The following is an 18,278-nucleotide window of genomic DNA, read 5'->3' on the forward strand; positions in this document are numbered from 1 at the left end:
GGACAAAGGTTTCTTGTACGCGTTTATAGAGTGAATCTCTCTCCCTCTGAAATAATATTATAGCTGCCGAGCGATGGCTCGATCAAACTTACACAGGTAGGATACGTTTAACTTTCGAGGGACGATCTTCGGCGCGTTATCCCACTTGGGAGCAAATATTACAGTAGCTACCTAGGTACTTCCCGGCTTCCACGTTGTTAAAGGTTACCAAGATTTGCCGCCACAAATTGGCCCATTTATCTGGCAAACAAAATTCATTTGCAACTCTCCGATCCCATTGCGATCCCCAGCGCTCTTTCCCTACGTTTCGATAATTTCGTTTGCGCGTTTCAATCGTAACTGTTTCGCCTTTCTCAGCATGATCAATTACGCGTATATGTGCATACCTAATATATTTCCGAAAAGTTAATCTCTCTCGACGTCATTAATTGAGAACTCCCTGTGAAAAGCGAGTAGAATTATTTTTACAACGATAACCGAACTAAATGGCAATTACCGAGAAATTGGAGAAAAATGGAACGTGCTCGGCCTAATTTGATCCGATCGAAATGAAATTTCACACCTTTTTTCCTCCCTCTGGGGTCGCAGCTTTGAAAAGGTTTGACCTTTCCTTCCGTTTCGAATCAGGACGAGCGCTTTTCGCGTTAATTAGACAGCCCTTCGGTACGTCCCTTTGCGCGAAATTGAAGGCTCGCCGTCCACTTACTCACCGCTCATGATGTTGTCACGAATGATTTGTACGTGTCGATCTCGATCCGGCCTGGTGTGCTCGTGCCAGAACCCAACGACGTGGCCCAATTCGTGAACGACTATACCGAACTTGTCACAGTTTTTTCCGATACTGATTGCTTGCGGTCCGTTGCCTCTTTTCCCAACAAAGGAACAGCATCTGGAGATGGCGTAACACGATGATATAAGTCAGAGAAGTATTATCGGAAATAGATTTGTACCTACAACTAATATATATATTCTTACGAAACGCGTGAATACGCTACAATGCAACATCAAAAACATATAAAACGCGGGGTTCAGTTTTCGAAGGAAATTTCAAGATAGAAACAAATGTCCTCAACTACGAAGTACTAATCGCCTACATTTTGTCGAGGAGCAATTTTTCTTCTTAATCGCTTGACCAAACTATTTATTCATTATTTTATCAGTACACTAGAGTACATGAGAATGCAAACTACAAGGAATACAAAATACCAACGTCTTGCACGTGTGTTCCATTTAAAATGAAATATATCTCTCTTTTAATCGCTAGACTTAACATTTTATTCGAGTATTTATTATTCTATCTAATGATCTAACTCGTGTTAAAAGCACGCGAGAATGAGAAACCTAAAAGATAAAACATATATATGTCAACATATTTTTGGTATTTGCAATAAAAATGTCTGTTTTCTTGATTTCTAGATGAAATATGAACTTTTTTTTAAAATCAATTGATGCGCTATTTACCCGCAGGGTCTTTCGGTGAATAGAATATAATTGGGATGTTCCCGTTGCACTCTCTCGACGAACTTGACGCAAGTAAAGTTTTCCCAGTGTCTCATGGCCTGCTTGAAAAGTGCTTTGTGCGCTCCGGAAAAGTTTCCATCTATCTCGTAAGGTATGACTCCGTGATCCCAGACACGTTCCTTTCTGGCAGTCGCAGCTCTTCGACTTCTCGTTGGAAAATCGTGGACTAGAAGAAGGGGCTCGGTACCTCGTTCGTTGTTCGCAAGATACTTCGGTTTGTGGTCCATGTCGTAAAACTCGATGGACCGTAGTCGACGGTCGTGGAGCGAGACGAGCTCGTCCGAGACATCGTTCGTCGTGTCCCGAGGCAAAGGGACAATCTTCCTGCGGTGATTTCGTCCTCGAGAACCTCTGAAAAACGACCACGACATTGCTCGGACGAAAGACTCGTCAATTTATTACGATCTTACTCGTTACCGGTTATATCTTATCTTTTTTAACACCCCCTACATGTTGTTATTTGATATATGTTATGGGTAGCGGGTAAACACACAGGTGTCTACTTCAGGGATAAGACCCTGCCCACGCGAGTCTTCATTTTCTCCTCCTTCCAAAAATCCGGAGAAATCATGTTCTAACCTGCAATCCAACCCACAAACCACCGCATATATCCTATTCACAATTTCCTATCCAACTCATTATTATATTAATAGTAATAATAATAATAGTGAAGGTTCTTGCACAAACAAGAACAATAACGAAACTTGGTACATTCCCGTTTCAGAGGAAACAAACCATCTATGGAGGAGCTACAGTAAAATAACAATAATAGTAAGTAATTCAATTATTTTACAATAGAAAAATGATATTTTCAAGTGTGGTAATAATTAAATCGCGAGCTTGCAAGTTGAATTTCTTTCTTTCTCTCTCTCTCTCTTCTCTCTCTCTCTGTACATAGATCACTCTCAGTCAGTTAAATAGTTAGCAGTAAAATCGCTTAACGAAACGAGTAAAGAAACAAATCAGTAAGGTAAATTGTAAACGCACCTGGGAGAAGTTTATATTTCATTCTTAATAGCGCATTCTCTGTTGAAGGCTGATTTACTTGCCTTACCCCACCGTCTTGTTCCTTCGACGATCAACTAGGAAGTCGTAAATCTAATCGGAGAAAGTTTCTCTAGCTAGAAAATAATACTTTAGGAAAATGAGAAGAAAATGAAGGTGGTCGGAGTCGAAAGGAGAATTCGATTAAACGTTCGAATCCTGGTGGGATGGAAATTAATCGTTCGTTGTTTCCGTAAAATGTTCGTTTTACGTGTCAATTCTCTCCTACAGAATAAAAAGACCAGGGAAAGCAAATTTTCTTCTTTTTCCTCGTAAGAGTTTGCAACAAAGCAAATGCACGAACCCAACGTGCACGAATCTAACGTATCATGGCTTTGCGGTTTTTTTTACGACGCTTCGACTAGTTTTCGGGGATAGGGACGGGAGAGGAAACGAAATTGCCATCGCGGTAAATACGCTTTTCATGGCTTTATCAGTGAATAAATTGGAAAAAGAGATAGCGGAGAAACGAAGTAGAAGTGCGTTCGAAAGATACGAATAAAAAAGACAAAAATAACGAGCGTGGGGTTAGAAGAAAAAAATGATAAAGCAATTATCGTCATTCTGTTGTCTTCTTCTTTTCAATTATTCTTTTCTCGGTGCACCTGCAATATATCACTCTGTCCTAGTTACAATAAATGTTGTCGATAAAATGAAATCAAATAAATGAATTGTGGCACGATCTATCGCAGAATTTGCTCGGAGGGGAAGGAATTGCGCTGGTGTGCGGTAGTTTAAGGGGGTGGTCGACACTTTGAAAAAAAATTCTCTCCCCTCGCGTAAACATTGGGCTAAAGTGGCGGTGGCGGTGGCGGTGGCGGTGCCGGTGGCGGTGCCGGTGGCGGTGCCAGTGCCGGTGCCTATCCCCCTCGTTTATTAGTACTAATTACCGCGCGAGCGTAATTCTCTCGCAAGCACCCTCCCTCCCTCTCTTCCAATCCCTCTGGGTCTCCTCGAGCGACAGTGCGCCGGCAGTAAGCCTCCACGGTTTCTGAATCGGTACGGCATTACAATTAATTAACGAGCTGCACTCTCGCGAGTTTCCTTTTAAGGGAGAGTTCACAACGCGTCGTTTTAAACTACTTCCTCTCCCTACGATTTACTCTTCCTAAATTTCTTCATATCTTATTATTTTTTTTTAAAACCCACAAATTGCTATCACATTGGTTTGAAAAAGTCTGAAATTTATTACGATCTCCGCGATGCAAATGTGTTTCAATTGAAAAACATTGACGAGTTCGTTTCCCGTCAGTGATTTCACGTATATGCAGTTTATTACAATTTACGAATGATTTTGATCGCAATTTTGTTTGACGACCAACTTGCTCCGTTCTCGTTTCGAACAAATGATAAAAAAACGAAGCCTCGGGGTTGGTGGTAGTCGGAACGATTTACGTGCGAGAAAATGCGTCAGTAAAGTAGAATCTTTTTTTCCCCCGATTTTTTGTTCTCCCCTTGTTTTCATCCCCAAGCACGTGGGCGAGGAAAAGGCAAGGCAAGGCAAGGCGAAGAGAACGTTGCTCGCGTTGCTCCAATTTTCCTTTCCATTTCCTTCCTTTTTCTTTTTTTCCTTCCTTTTCTCTCTGCTCTGTTTTTTCCCCTCGCGTGATCGTCATACATGCGAGCAGCACGACACGTCAAATGAGGAATAATAAAAAAGAAAAAATGGAAAAATCTATCGACGATAAGAAAATATGAAAAAATTCTGAAGGGAAAATAATCGGACTAACTTGAAGAGTCATTTGCAAAGCAAGGCGATTTATTAACGAGACGATTAATAACTCTCGATATTCTGTCGTTCGCGTTTCGCTTTAGCGCGGGATGTTTAAATCCTACGAGATATAGCGCTATCGTCAAACAATGAATCTGTAAATAGGAATATTGGATCTCTCGCGTAGCCTTGCTGCTGACAGCATCGCTTGGCTCGATCTAGAATATAGCCAATAAATGTATGTACATATGTATTATACGCAGGTATGTACTTATATGCATATACATATAACTTGGGTGAGATGAATAGCGAATATTTCAGAAACGTCGACATAGCTAACAGAAACGGAGAGAGGGGGCAGGAATATATAGCGCGAACCGGTTGTCCATTAAATATGTCCTTTTTTGTTATCAAATTTCTTTGTTTATTTTATCAGAACAATGGAATGTTACGATTTAACCGAGCAAACAATGGAGTAATATTCTAACGAGAATCAACGAGGTATTGTGGTCATTGGAATGGTGCCAATGTCCTCGGTGGTCCCATCCCTTTTCCCAAAGGATGACTTCAATATTTTAACGTATTCATCTATAATTGTACTTGAGAATCGGATAAAGCTAATAGAAATGAATATTGAATTTTGTATTCCAATTTCTATAGTCTACGAAAGGTTTTATGAATCTTTCCTACGCGTATATGTATTGTATTAGGTTCTCCCATAAGTTCTTTCCGCGCCACGTTATCTATGATTTTGAGCCGGCTATATTTGTAGACATGCACGCTTCATAATGCATAATGAAGCTTCCTGAGAGATGTAAAAAAGTAAATCAACCTTAAACGATAAATATCGTCTATTGATTGTCGCATAAAAAATAAGGAAGGAACTTATGGGATACACGTATGTAATATGTAGATACACGTGCACGCCGCGTCTGGGTAAGATACCATCCATACTACTGGTTTCGATCGAACGTAAGAGAATGTGAATTTTAAAAGAGTCCTTCATCAATCGTCTCGATTTTCTCGACGAAATATGAGAAAGAAAAATTCGTCTTCTTTTGGTCGGTAAATTTGTCGAGAACGATAAAAAAGAAAATATACGACAAAGACCGATGACGTTGGTTGCTCTTTTATTTCATTTTTCTTGTTTTTTTTCTTTTCTTCCTACGACTGGCCAATATGAAAAAACCGAACGAAAGAAATATGTAGAGAGGCGTAGATATATACGATGAGTTACGAAGGCCTATCCGTGGCTGAATGGAACACGCTATTCGCTGAATAGGACATTTCTCTCGGTGATCTCGATAAATCACTCGTCTTACGGTCTCTTGCACTTTTCTCTACTTTAAAAGATGGAGAGTTAAATAAAAAAGGAGAAACAGGCAAGGGAAAATGAAAGAAAGAAAGAATGAGAGCAAGAGAGAGAGAGAGAGAGAGAGAGAGAGAGAGAGAGAGAGAGAACTAAGAAAGGGTGTAAAAGTAGAAGTAGGAAAGATGCAGAAATCGATAGGATGAAGTTACATCGAAAGTACGAACACCTTCGTCGACGAGCCCTTGACACCCTTGATAGAGAGAGAGAGAGAGAGAGAGAGAGAGAGAGAGAGAGAGAGAGTGGGAGTGAGTGAGTAACGCTTAAACCCCGTTGAGATTGGTCCCCTGGTAAGATTAATGTGACTTAGTCTGTACTTTAATTCGATACCTCGAACCGGCCGGCGGCACTTTCGAGACGGACCTTGAGAGATGACCTTGCCTAAGAAGGGTCTTGCCGTCGACAGCTGGAACTCACTCTCGAGGAGGAAGAAGAACGCGTTTTCTTCGCTGCCCTTCTTCCATACCCATGCGCTAAACTTCTAACGATTATTCGCTAAGATTTATAATCATATTGAAATAGAAGAAAAGCTGAAGGAGGGGGAAGACAAATTATAGCTACACGATAATTCTCTTACAATTCTTTCTTTTTTTTTCCTTTACTTTGAAGATAAATTGATCTGATTTATTATCGATTAATATCCCGATAAAAAGTCCAAGAAAGTTCAACTGGAAAATACAATTAAGAAAGAAAATATAAAATATAAATTAATAAATATATCAAAAGTGAATATATAAAATTGTATGAAGCAAGAAAAGGGAGCGAGATAGAAACGACAGTCGATCGAGTTGAACGAAATTATGTAAGGTTTTAGTGTTAATGTGATGTATATGTATGTATATATAATATACTTTGATCGATAGTTATTGCGCCATGTGTTCGTTTATGGAAGGATGAGTGGGGATACGACATACTTTGAGAGTCTTCGATATACCCTTAATGATTGTTAATTAATCGAAGCAAGTGTCTATTGTTGGCTAAAAGCTCGGAGAATATGATCCATGTAACGTCCTCTTCGAAATCCAACGTTAGACTGGTTCATTGTCCTCGATAAAAGTTCTTTTATTAAATAGTGTTTATATGATTTTCCTTATATGGTACACATGCGTAACAAACATAATATTCGTAATGAATTTTGAAGAAGACGATGCGTCGAATTTCTATTCAGTGCTTTTCAATTACAATCTACGTTTTTTTCGACTCATTATCAATCAATTAAGATATATTGCAAACTCTACTAATATTTTTGATAGTTTAAACTAACAATACATTTGTTTTAACGTTCCTACTCAGTGGTGATTTTAAGTTGAAAATTTGTATCTAATAAACTTGGTATTGTTTTTACTTGAATAATTTATAAAGCACAAAGGATAACCAAGCAATTGTTAGACATTACAAAATTAGGTATTTCCTCTGTTATACCAACGTGTACGATTTTAAAGTACGGGTGTTTCCTGTACATTATTTTTTTATTTGTTTAATTCACTCGTTATAGATGAAGTTTTCAAGTCAAACACATTAATACATAATTAAAGTATACTAATGCATTGAAGAAAAAATCTAGTAAGCGTAACGGTGTACGATTTTAAAGGATACTCTCACTGTGTATGTATGAATCGATTAATTATTTTCCACATGATAATATGAATTTCATTTTTATCGTACGTGATAACGCACAATCTTTATTAAATTGAAATTATCATTTTCATTAATAATTAATGCCACTGAATGATTATCATTTTTCTAACCATTTGATAATAAGTGATACGTCATGTATATTTATTATTTTTATTAGATATTATAATGTTTATGTGTTTACAGAAAAACTTTGGTGGGATCATCTCGATTATTTCATAAAAAGGTTTTTAAGCACTCGTTATTCAACATTTGTCTTTTTATTTGTTTTTTTTCTTTGATCTCAATTACTCTCCTTGATAATTATTCGATAATCCTCCAGGTGATCTCCATGGCAAGGATCTTAACGATCTTAAGCAGCAACATATAACTTTCGCGCTCGTTACCGCAATTTCGTTATCTCATGATTTATCAAGAACGAAAGGGAGAGTCGGTAGTCTGACAGTCTGATCCTCTTCGGAATTCTCGGGAGCTTCATTGGAGAATCACTACGTGATCGTGTTTCACGGGGTTGGATACAGGCTGTAAACAGGCGCTTTCGTGAGCCCGTCGACGATGAACACGTACAGAGGAGAGAAACCCACATAAATGCGTCTGCCTACTACGGGAGAGATACGTTACGTCTGTCCCTCTCCCACTTTATTTTACCGTCGCTCGTCGTTGGTCCAGGAATATCTATGCAAGTATTACCTTTGCATATTCTTTTTACCATTGTAGTACTGGTTTTCGTATACTTACACATGCGAGACATACTTTGTTGTTCTCATCGATAGTTAAAAGATTAGAAAAATTGTAACAATCAAAAGTAGAGAGTTAGCAGGTAATAAGAATGTTTTTGATCGTAGTTGTATTTGATCCGAGGATGAAAGGCGAGTCAATGGCCGTGCCAATGGCCGTGTCAAAAGCGGAGAAAGAGGAACCGAGCAGGTGTTCGATGTTAAATCCAGTCGATGAAAAAACAGAGAGCGAATTGTAGGAATAGGATCGACGTACCTGATCGGGGGTGGAGCGTTGCCGATGCTGACAGGTTATTGGCAGTTGGAGGGCTGAAAATGCTCGGACGGCAGTATCGGAGCCCATTTTCCAGGTTTACGATGACGGCCATTGTTATTGGCATCGCCGGTTGGCTCTGCCACCGGGAAGACGAGTGGTAAGAGAAAGAGGGTAGATTGGAAAAGGGTGACTGAGCGAGTATAGGTATATATATATATATATATATATATATATATATATATATATATATATATATATATATGTGTGCGCGCGAGAAAGAGAGAGAGAGAGAGAGAGAGAACGAACGTGCCACGAGTATAGTCACGTGCTTCGATTTAATCGTTCCCCCTGGAATTGGGTTAGATACGCCAAAAAATTAACGACAAATCCGTTCTCTTCTTTATCTTTCTCTCTAGTGTCTTCGAATAAAGTACTTTGAGCAGGCACTTGATCGTTCGTTCGATCGTCCGACCGTACAAGGAAGAGGCAAGAAAAGAAGACAAATAAGGAGGGGATGGTTCTTCTGCGGGTGACAGGATATGCTCGGACAAGAAAGAAAATTTGTGGCCGACGTAAACTTCTAATTAATGATCCTCGCATCCTTGGCGTGACGTAATTAGAATCCGTGGCTTCTCCGATTGCGAGAGACGTACGGAGTTCGAGCTTGAGTGCGGTTAACTTTGATAATTCGCTAAAATCTATTACGTCTCGCGTCTAATGGACTTAACTTTTGACGCTAGAAGTCACCACCTAGTCGTAGTTCCCACCATAAGCCTGTATCTTTGACGTAACTCTGACAAACTTTCAAACCAATTATCAACACGGAGATCCCGTGGCTGATAATTGCTTGGAGCTCGTTCTCTTTCAAATATTTTCGCTTGCGTTCAAATTCGAAACGTGTTTGATCGGTTCGTGTCGAAAAATGATGAATTATTAACTCAAGTTTTTTCTTCATTATATATTTTATCTTTTATAATGAAACTAATTATTCCCACATGTTTTTTACTATTCCCATAATTGTCGAGTCGAAGGTAAATGATTGAAATGTTGAAAAATATTCATTGTTACATTCGGTAAACGTACCTTCTACGATGATGACGACGATGCCGTTGTTTCGATCTTTCCTGCGTCGTCGTTTCTGCTCTGATCGTAGATGTATAGCCTCCGGTAGCGCTGTTACCTTCTTGCCCATTTCCAGACTTTACCGTTGTCGAGCCGATCGAGAAATCTACGTCGTCGGGTTGTCTCGGAGTCGTTTGCTTGCTCTTTCCTTTTCCAACGTTAGAACTTTCGCTAATCGTCAAATAATTCTGTCGATGAGCCGAGTGCCTCTTTTTCGCCGGGAGAGTCGTCGATTCTAATCTGGACACGAGAAATATGTTCGATTGCTGCTGATAATAATTATTTTGATTGATTTATTTGCTTATTAATTCTGTTTGGTGGTATAGTAAAAAAGTAATTGGAAGATTTGTCGATTAGAGAGAAAAGTTGTTGTTACCTGATCTCGATACCCTCCTCTTTTATTTCAGGATTAGTATTCTCGTTTCTAACGTTGAAGCTAAACTCATCCTCAAATTCAGCACCCATGCTATACTGATTGCGGTCCACCATGATCGGGTCGGATTTCCCGCGAGAGAGCAAGCTCTCTCCTTCCTCCCGATGGGCCACGTTGTTGGCCTCGTTGTTTGCCTCGTTGTTCGCCTCGTGTTCGTTTTTGAACTGCAGGATCTCTGTGGCGAAGATACCTTTTGATCTTATCTATTGTCCATTCGGATATCGCTAAAGTGTATGAAGAAAAATCGATTACTTACCGGTAAGTCCTTCCTCTTCTACTTGAAGACCCTCCTTTAAAACCTCCTCTCTGTATTTCTCCAATTCCTCGAGATAGGACTTGTTCAATTTTTGTTGTCGCCATTCTGTTTCGTATTTTATATTCGGCAGTGCTATGTCACCGAGAAATGCACCTGCAATTAAATATTATTTCTTAAAGAAGAAAATTCCATAAGTTATCTCGAATTTCGGAAAATAAAATGGGAAGGAATCTCGATTATGCGTGTATCTCGGTCGTATAGGAATTTCCTGGAAAGTCGATCGGCTTTCCAAGACACGGAGTTCCCGCAGGGATTGAACGTAGTATGGACCTATTATCGGTTACCATAAATCATCGAACGTGTTATCGGTCGAAAGAGAGTTTGCTCTGATCGCGTTTGTTGCGAAGGAACGACGTAAACAGCATCTCGGCCAGACTTTGCTATCTTCCACCGTGGCATGAGAGAAAAAGGGTACTTTGTTGCAGTCACGCCGGTCTTGTCTTCGGAGAGATAGACAAATATACAAAGAAACTTAAATATGTAAATTCGATTTGGAATCTCGAAAAGGAATAGCAAAATAAACTTTTCTTTGATCGATACTGTGTTCTTCTCGATATTTATCGCTTTCCAATTTGTTATTTGTTCTCAAGGCGATTTTGAAAGGTGAGATTTTTCCTAAGGATTACTTTTGAACGCGTCAAAGATCGTCCGACTAAACGAAACGAAACGGAACAAAGTTCGGATTAAAGGCACCAACTCGAGCAGCGATCTCTTTTTCGATTGTTAAAAAAGATCTCGTTATACGATTGAGGTAGTTCGTTAGTTTGAAGATCGCGATAAAAAGAGAGCTGGCGAGAAGGCCAGCTAGGTTTTATCGAATTCCGTATCGAATTCCGTATCGACATCTCCCTTTGGGATCTCACAATAGTGCTTCTCTGGATGGATGGTGGTCGAACGGGTGCTTCGAGAGAAACCGTAATTAAATCCTTGGAAATGAAGAGAGACCGACAATTCTTTTTACTTTCTGCAACTTCCTTAGTTAGGTATATACATAAGTGTGCATATGTATAGATATAATAAATACGCGATATAGCAAATCGAGCGATCATGCGATTTCCTACTGCGATTTCTACTAACGAGTTCTTGTTCTCTCTCCCTTTCTCTTTCTTTCATTCGATTGAAAGTCTATCGAAGAACTTCATGAAATTGAGGAAAAAATAATACATAGAATTATGTCAGAGTTTCTTTTGTTCGAGCGAAAAAGGGCTCGAGTTCAAAGGGTTAAGCTGTATGAAAGTTAATGCATTGTCGATAAAAATAGTAGGTAGACAGGTGTTAGCGATCATAGATAATCAGCGTGCACGCGTCTATAAACGGGATCATAAATTCAAGGAGCAATGCAATGGTATTTCTCATGGCAGGGTGCGTTATCGAGGGCGCGTTATCGTGGGGGCGAAGTGGGGGCGAAGTGGGGGCGAAGGGATACCTTACCGAACATCCTCGATCGATTTCCCTTAATTAACCGGATCCTGCAGAAGGGGTTATTCCTCGGAATATTCGGTCTGTGTGCACGAGCCGTAATGTTGGCGCGTGTCCCATTAGTCGCGTCGTATAATTTGTCGATGTGGAAATTAGCGGGACGCGTTCCGATATCACCACGCCACCCGAGTTCGCCCTTTCGCCGTTAACGAGGACGAAATCGGCCGAATCCTCGTGCTGTTCGCGAACGCTCGTAAATACTCGCTGCTTGCGATTTTCCTGCGTTACCTCGTTGTATTCGCGAACCATCAATCGCGAGTACGTGCACATCGTTCTGTCCTTGCGACTCGGCCAACCAATTTACGATTCGAGTCAATTCATTTGTCCAAAGGACAATCATTTTATACGATCGGATTTCCCCAAACTAATTCAGAGATATTTATCGTTAACTCGTCTCTCCCTTTTTTACCCATTTCGTTTACATACCCCGTTTAAACAGCTTCATTTTAGTATTTTACAATTGAATTCGTATTTTTATCTCTATGCAATCAAGTTATATCATTTATTCAATTACGTAGAGAGGATAATACAGATTATATTGTAATATTGCGTCAATTTTTACGTCACTATTTAATTGCAAGATGCAATAGTTTATCTATAATAATATTGAAAATTTCCCTCTAATGGTAATAAAATAATTGAACAATTAACGCGTCAATTTTATCGGCAGGTGTAATTTTATTTTCATGTGGAATAAGTAGCTGATTAATCGATCCGTATCTAAATGAATGAATTCTTTAGTACGATACCATCTTGATCTTTAATTAATTTCATTAATCGATTTTTCAGCAAGCATCGAGAGCACTTCGTAAGAAATCGACTATAATATCGGCGTTCTTACGAGAAGTGTAATAACCGTGGCAGCAGCCGAGCGAGCTGTAATAAAAACGGATATCCCTTCTCTTTTAACGGGAAAAAAGGTTTCCTTGCGAGTACGATGCTATAATTATTATAAAACAGATTAAAGCTTAGCGATTCTTTCTTTCTTTTTCCTTTTCTTTTAAGGTTCATTTAGGATTTGAACAAAATTAACGTTGCTTTCAACTTAATGTTTCTATTTTTTGTACACGTAGGTAGTAACATTTGCTTTGTATCAATTATACTCTCTTTGCGTTGATATCTGTTTTGGTTAATTAATTAATCTATTAGGACGAATATGCAAGCCGAAGGAGGAAAAGTGAAGAGATAAAGAGCAAAAGATAGAAGAGGGTGGACATTAACGAGATCGAAATAGGAGGATTCGCGAGGAGCTACCCCTACCTTGACCCCGAGCTTTCTCCTCGCCCCTCGAAAAAATACGACACCCTTGTCTGACGACTATCGAGGAGGGTCGTGCAACGGGAGGTCGTTGGAAACGTTGGAAGGTACGTAAATAGGTAGGATCAAGCGAAGCGTGCACGCGCTCGCGTTCGTTTACTCCCCTCTGCACCTGCGATTTATTAATTCACGCAGCCTGACGATGATTCATCGTATCTGCAAAAGCCGGCGTTGTTGCTGTTGGTGGTGCTCTACGGCGACAGCAACACCAACATTGACACAACGTTGTCCTACGTGTTTCTCGTACAGATTGGCCCTATGGTATATCATCCATTAGAATAATAATTAATAGCACCACTGACGAGTAATGCCGCGTAGCATCGATAATGCGATGCATTATTCTTCTCGTTAAATCCTCGATTTATCGGGCCCGACATCGATGAAATTCCATATCGAATTCTCCTTTATCGAATTTACGACCTTTTCAGTTACCATCTTTTTATTATATTTATCTCTTATCTTCCTATTTTTTTTTTCTTTCCGAAAATTATCCGTCGCGTGTAATTTATTCATGGACGATAATAACCGATGACGATGATGATGACGACGACGACGACGACGATGGCAATGACGATGACAATTTTAGGATGATAACCCAATGTTGCAAGGGACGTTATACGATTTTTAATAGTTCGGCGATAGCCCTGAATCTATTGATAATAAATGATATATCGGTTAACGAAAAGCCTCTCCCCCCTTTGATTTACTTTGATTTATCGTCGGGTGATCGTGTGAATTTCTAGCTCGTTCATAGCCCGTTTATGTTTACCAGATTCCTGTCAAATGCAAACCACCTAATACCGAAGCTCTCTCTCTCTCTCTCTCTCTCTCTCTCTCTCTCTCTTGGAACTGTCCCTTCAATTACTAGCATAACAACGTCAATCCTCTATCATCATTGTAGTACTCGTCAGAAATCTCCAGTTAAATTTGGACCAACTAATTTTTCGCGTTTTTCATGTTTTATCTAGCATTCCGTCGAAAGATAAGACAAAAAAAGAGAGAAAAATGAATAGATGGTCATTCGAGAATATATAGTTAGAAGATGATAACGTTTTTTAGATTATTACTTGGAAATTTATCTTACGTCAGGGCAAGTCTCTCGTGGATCAGGGAAAAGCCGAAAACGTCCGGTCCAGTTTGAATCGAGAACTTGTCGATATTCTCTCGACGGCTACTAGAACTCGTTATCAGAAGTCAAGGACAAGCTATCCTCGTGCATTCTTTTTTATTTCTCTTATCGCAACGAGTTGTAATCGCGACGATAATAATTTTCTCAATATCTATACGCTAAGATGTGTGCGTAGAGATATATAAAGATTTATATATTACATGCGAGAAAGATTTATGCGACTGGTAGTTATTTTTTCAATCGTTTTACTTCATCTTTTGAGCCCCGTATAGACAAAAAGTGACTTTTATTTAAACAAAAAAAAAAAAGAAAAAAAAACAATAAAATTGAAGGGTCTTTTTGTCGAAATCGAAAACTTTTTAAGCCACTCTTGTAAAAAGTCAACTTTTTATAAGAGGTATAACTTTTTTTTGCTTTTTCGAACAGTAGGATGTTGAATTTGATTTTGTTTTATTTATTATCTCTCTTCTTGAATTGTTTGAAATGCACGTTAAAAAAGTTGATTCGAAGATAATGATCAGCAACATCGTTCGATTACGGATAATCCTAAGGTTTTTCCATTATCGACTTTTCGAAGCAAGTTAGATACAAAAGTACAAATGTAGTTTATAGAATTTCCCATAGTGATTTTCACCTAGCAAAACCTTATCTTTCAGGATAAAACGTATACGCGAGACTTTCCTCGAACAAACGTCGAAGTTACGATCGCGGTATAACCGCAGGATTGTGGCGAAGAGCCAATCAGAACGCCGGAAGTGGTCCAATCTCCGAATCGATCTGAGAAGACTACTTTTCCATTTCCAGGACATTTGCAAGAGTCCATGAACGATGTGGAAAGAGATCAAAATATATATATATAGATAGATAGATAGATAGATATACGTGTACACGTTGAGGAAAAGATAGAAAGAGAATGGAAAGAACGGGAAGCGATGGAAAGCACTTTGCGGAATAAAACGGACAAGGAGAGGTACTTCCGGTTAGTCGAATAAATCTATTCTAGTTCTTCCTATCTGGGGGGCGGGGGGAAGAACCTATCGATACTTTGATAAAGATAGAAAGAATAATAGAGAAAGATGAAAAATCGTAGTAAGTTCGATTCAATATCCGTGGAAATTTTCCTTCAATGATATTCTTTTTTTCTCTCCTCGAATATTCTTTGATTTAGCAATTAACGGTGTAAAGTAATGCGATATTAAATTCGTTGCATGTTTTTATAACGGAGACTATTTTTGATTACTTTATAAATAAATACTAAATTAGTTCAATAAAGATTCATATTCATTGGTGTACTGATATTTGGCTCCATTTTCAATTTTCGGACAACTTTTTTTTCGCGGGAAAGTGCAGATTGCACTTTGAACTTTTTTCATTCGACGACAATGTCATCGTACTTCCGTATAATGGAGATGTGAAACGTAAAAGTAGGAGTGTGAGAGAGAGAGAGAGAGGGAGAGAGAGAGAGAGAGCATATGTGGTGTGCGTGTGTCGTATTGATTCGAATGGAGAAGCCTCTCGCATTGCAACGCGAACCTCGATCGCGTCGGATTAAACGCTTGCGTATGCTACTAACGTCAACCTCTCATTTTTACCCTTTTTTTACCTTTTACAATTGTCCTTCTTTATATTCTTATTGTTCCTCATTTTTTTTCCAATTCTACCTTTACAATAGATACACACACGTCTATCTGTTTTTTAAACAGATACGTTTCTATAGTCGTATGATAAAATATATTTATCAATTTTATTTAACGTAATTCAAAGTGCAGTTTTGTCGTTGAATTTTCTACAAAAAAACCATGATAACGAAATGATAAAAGTTCTTTTACAATACTTTTTCGTACGATCAAGTTTTACGGAGAAGATTTGTTAATTATAATTATTTTTCTCTTGTTTTTAAAGAAAGTTTCTTATTTAAATAATAACAGGTTGGAAATAAGAAGAGGGGAGGTCACGGGAGGTGTAAGGAACTAATTCGTCGTTTATAAGCACGCAACAAGCGTAAACGTACTTTACTAATAAGAAGCCTCGTGTTCTAATAACGAGATAAAAGATAGACACATGCTATTAAAGGAACTTGTATTATTTCATAAAAAGGAGGAAAAAGAAGCAACGAGAGAGAGAGAGAGAGAGAGAGAGAGAGAGAGAGAGAGAGAGAGAGAGAGAGAGAGATAAAGANTTCATAAAAAGGAGGAAAAAGAAGCAACGAGAGAGAGAGAGAGAGAGAGAGAGAGAGAGAGAGAGAGAGAGAGAGAGAGAGAGAGATAAAGAAAATTCATTTAGCTAATCGTAAACGTCTTGAAGAAACAAAGAAAGTAATGGGCAAAAATCGAGTACTTGTATTATATTGAAAAAATGTTGTTCTCGGTGAAGTTGTTGAAACGGACAAAACAGTTGTTGTTTGTCCATCAGAGATAATCGCATCGCGGTCGAGTCAACAATGATTCATTGTGAGACGACAGCTTCGGTCCGACTTTGTTCGATATTATGAGTCAAGAAGAAAGAGTGGGAAGAGGAAAAAGTAATAGAGAAGGATGGAAGATCGTCGTTCGATCGCGAGCAAAACTTTTTAAGGTTTATGTCGTTGTGGATGAAAAGCTTTAGCGTGGCGTTGTTAAGTTCTCCCTTACTTTTTCTTTATCTATCAATCTATCTATCCATCTCTATCTCGCATTCGAAGCTATTCGTTGGTCTCTTACCCTCAGGTGAGAACTCGACCTAATCCCAAGGGATAAGTCCTCCTCACGTCTGAGTAGCCTATCCAGCATGTCAGACGACGTTCAACTTCCTGACTCTGATGCGAGTCGATGCCAATCTCCCACGTCCGTTCGAAATCGAGCTTCGAACGAACTCTTCTTTCTATTTTTTCTTCCCCCTTCAATGATCTACGATCAATGATTCTTTTCCGAAGAAAAATTCTTTACCATCCTTCACCTCTCTTTCTACGCTACTATGATCGTACCTCGTTAAAAGTTCCTTCTTGTTAACTCGACGTCGCGATTCGCGTTGAAGATGATCGCTAAAGCGTGTCGTTGCTTCCAGTCTTATATATTTTATCGCGAGATCAATTGTTAAGATTTCCAAACAAATTTTCGGAAATACCAGAAGATACTTTCCTCCAAGAAGAATTCATTCTTCTACTTGTGTCTGCTAATGCATTATACAACGCATTATATACTTATGCATTATTCAAGCGTCAGACTTCTCAAGCATCGAAACGCGTCACCGTAAATATATTTCATTTATTCGAAGCATCATAAAGATATATTTAGTAGAAAATACAATTTCTAATGAAAATAGTGTTAGAAAAAGAAATGATTTGCTATTGTATATATATATAATTCTGATGACGTTCCAAAAAGAAAGTTGGAAGGAAAAGTACGATAAAGTTACGAAGCGAGTTGAACCGTGGCAAGCAAGCTAGTAGCTGAATACTGGTGATCAGAGAACGGTTGAGACGTGTCAGAGGTTGAAAGGCTATCTTTCTGTTCGTTCGGTGAATAAACAGAAGGAAAAGCGCGCGTAAGAAGAGCCAAGAGAATCTCGAAAGCGTCGACCGACAACGCAAGAACCGATTCGCGGACGTTTAACTTCCTTCGCGATTTCGAGTTCAGTGCCGTATCGAGGTCGTTTAAGAATCTTCTTAGAGGAATTACTTCTCTATAACGAACCTAAGTATGTCTAGATATAGAACGATTGCCACGCGCGAATATGCAAATATATGAATAGTGAAATTAATCCCAGAGAAAAATCTCGATAAAATTTTCAAAAGAAAATCAGGGAACGTGGAACAACGAAGGCATTTCTTTTTCCTCGTAGAAAAGACGTCGTTCGCAAGTTTCGCGTAACGTATCGAGACGCAGGGTAATAACTCAAAATAGAAAGGCGAGCAAGCGGTTCTCTGTTCTTCGAGTAGAGAAATTTAATCTCGCGGATCGCTAGATTCTTATTTCGTCGAGAAAAAGAGAGAGAGAGCGAGAGAGAGAGCGAGAGAGAAAGAGAGAGAGAGAGAGAGGTAATACGCTCCCAACGTTACGTCGAATATATAGGAGGACTGTTGGCCCTTTCACCGATCCAACCGTGTTCCTTCGTTGTTCTTTCTTTCGACGAAAGAAACGAATGTTCGCCATATTGCGGTTTAAGTTAACGTTACCGTATACAGTCTCGGTACATCAATCCTCTCGGATATTTATTGTCACGATTTTTCAC

The 18,278-nt window shown here is 39.0% G+C and overlaps 1 protein-coding gene across 1 annotated transcript in view; it reads right to left on the reverse strand.

Annotated features, from left to right (window-relative positions):
* The window catches only part of LOC106784294 (bone morphogenetic protein 1), a 34,437-nt gene that overhangs the window by 5,676 nt on the left and 10,483 nt on the right, over window positions 1–18,278 (reverse strand). Inside the window, exons 2-6 of the mRNA XM_014743670.1 lie at window positions 10,085–10,237; window positions 9,772–10,003; window positions 9,357–9,635; window positions 1,462–1,872; window positions 711–889 (exon numbers count right to left, since the gene is read on the reverse strand). Of these exons, the coding sequence (XP_014599156.1) occupies window positions 711–889; window positions 1,462–1,872; window positions 9,357–9,635; window positions 9,772–10,003; window positions 10,085–10,237 (1,254 nt within the window). The remainder of the gene's footprint in view (window positions 1–710; window positions 890–1,461; window positions 1,873–9,356; window positions 9,636–9,771; window positions 10,004–10,084; window positions 10,238–18,278) is intronic.

The sequence above is a fragment of the Polistes canadensis genome, unplaced genomic scaffold (assembly GCF_001313835.1).
Source record: "Polistes canadensis isolate GaletaPanama2010 unplaced genomic scaffold, ASM131383v1 scaffold_33, whole genome shotgun sequence".
NCBI classification, from domain to species: domain Eukaryota; kingdom Metazoa; phylum Arthropoda; class Insecta; order Hymenoptera; family Vespidae; genus Polistes; species Polistes canadensis.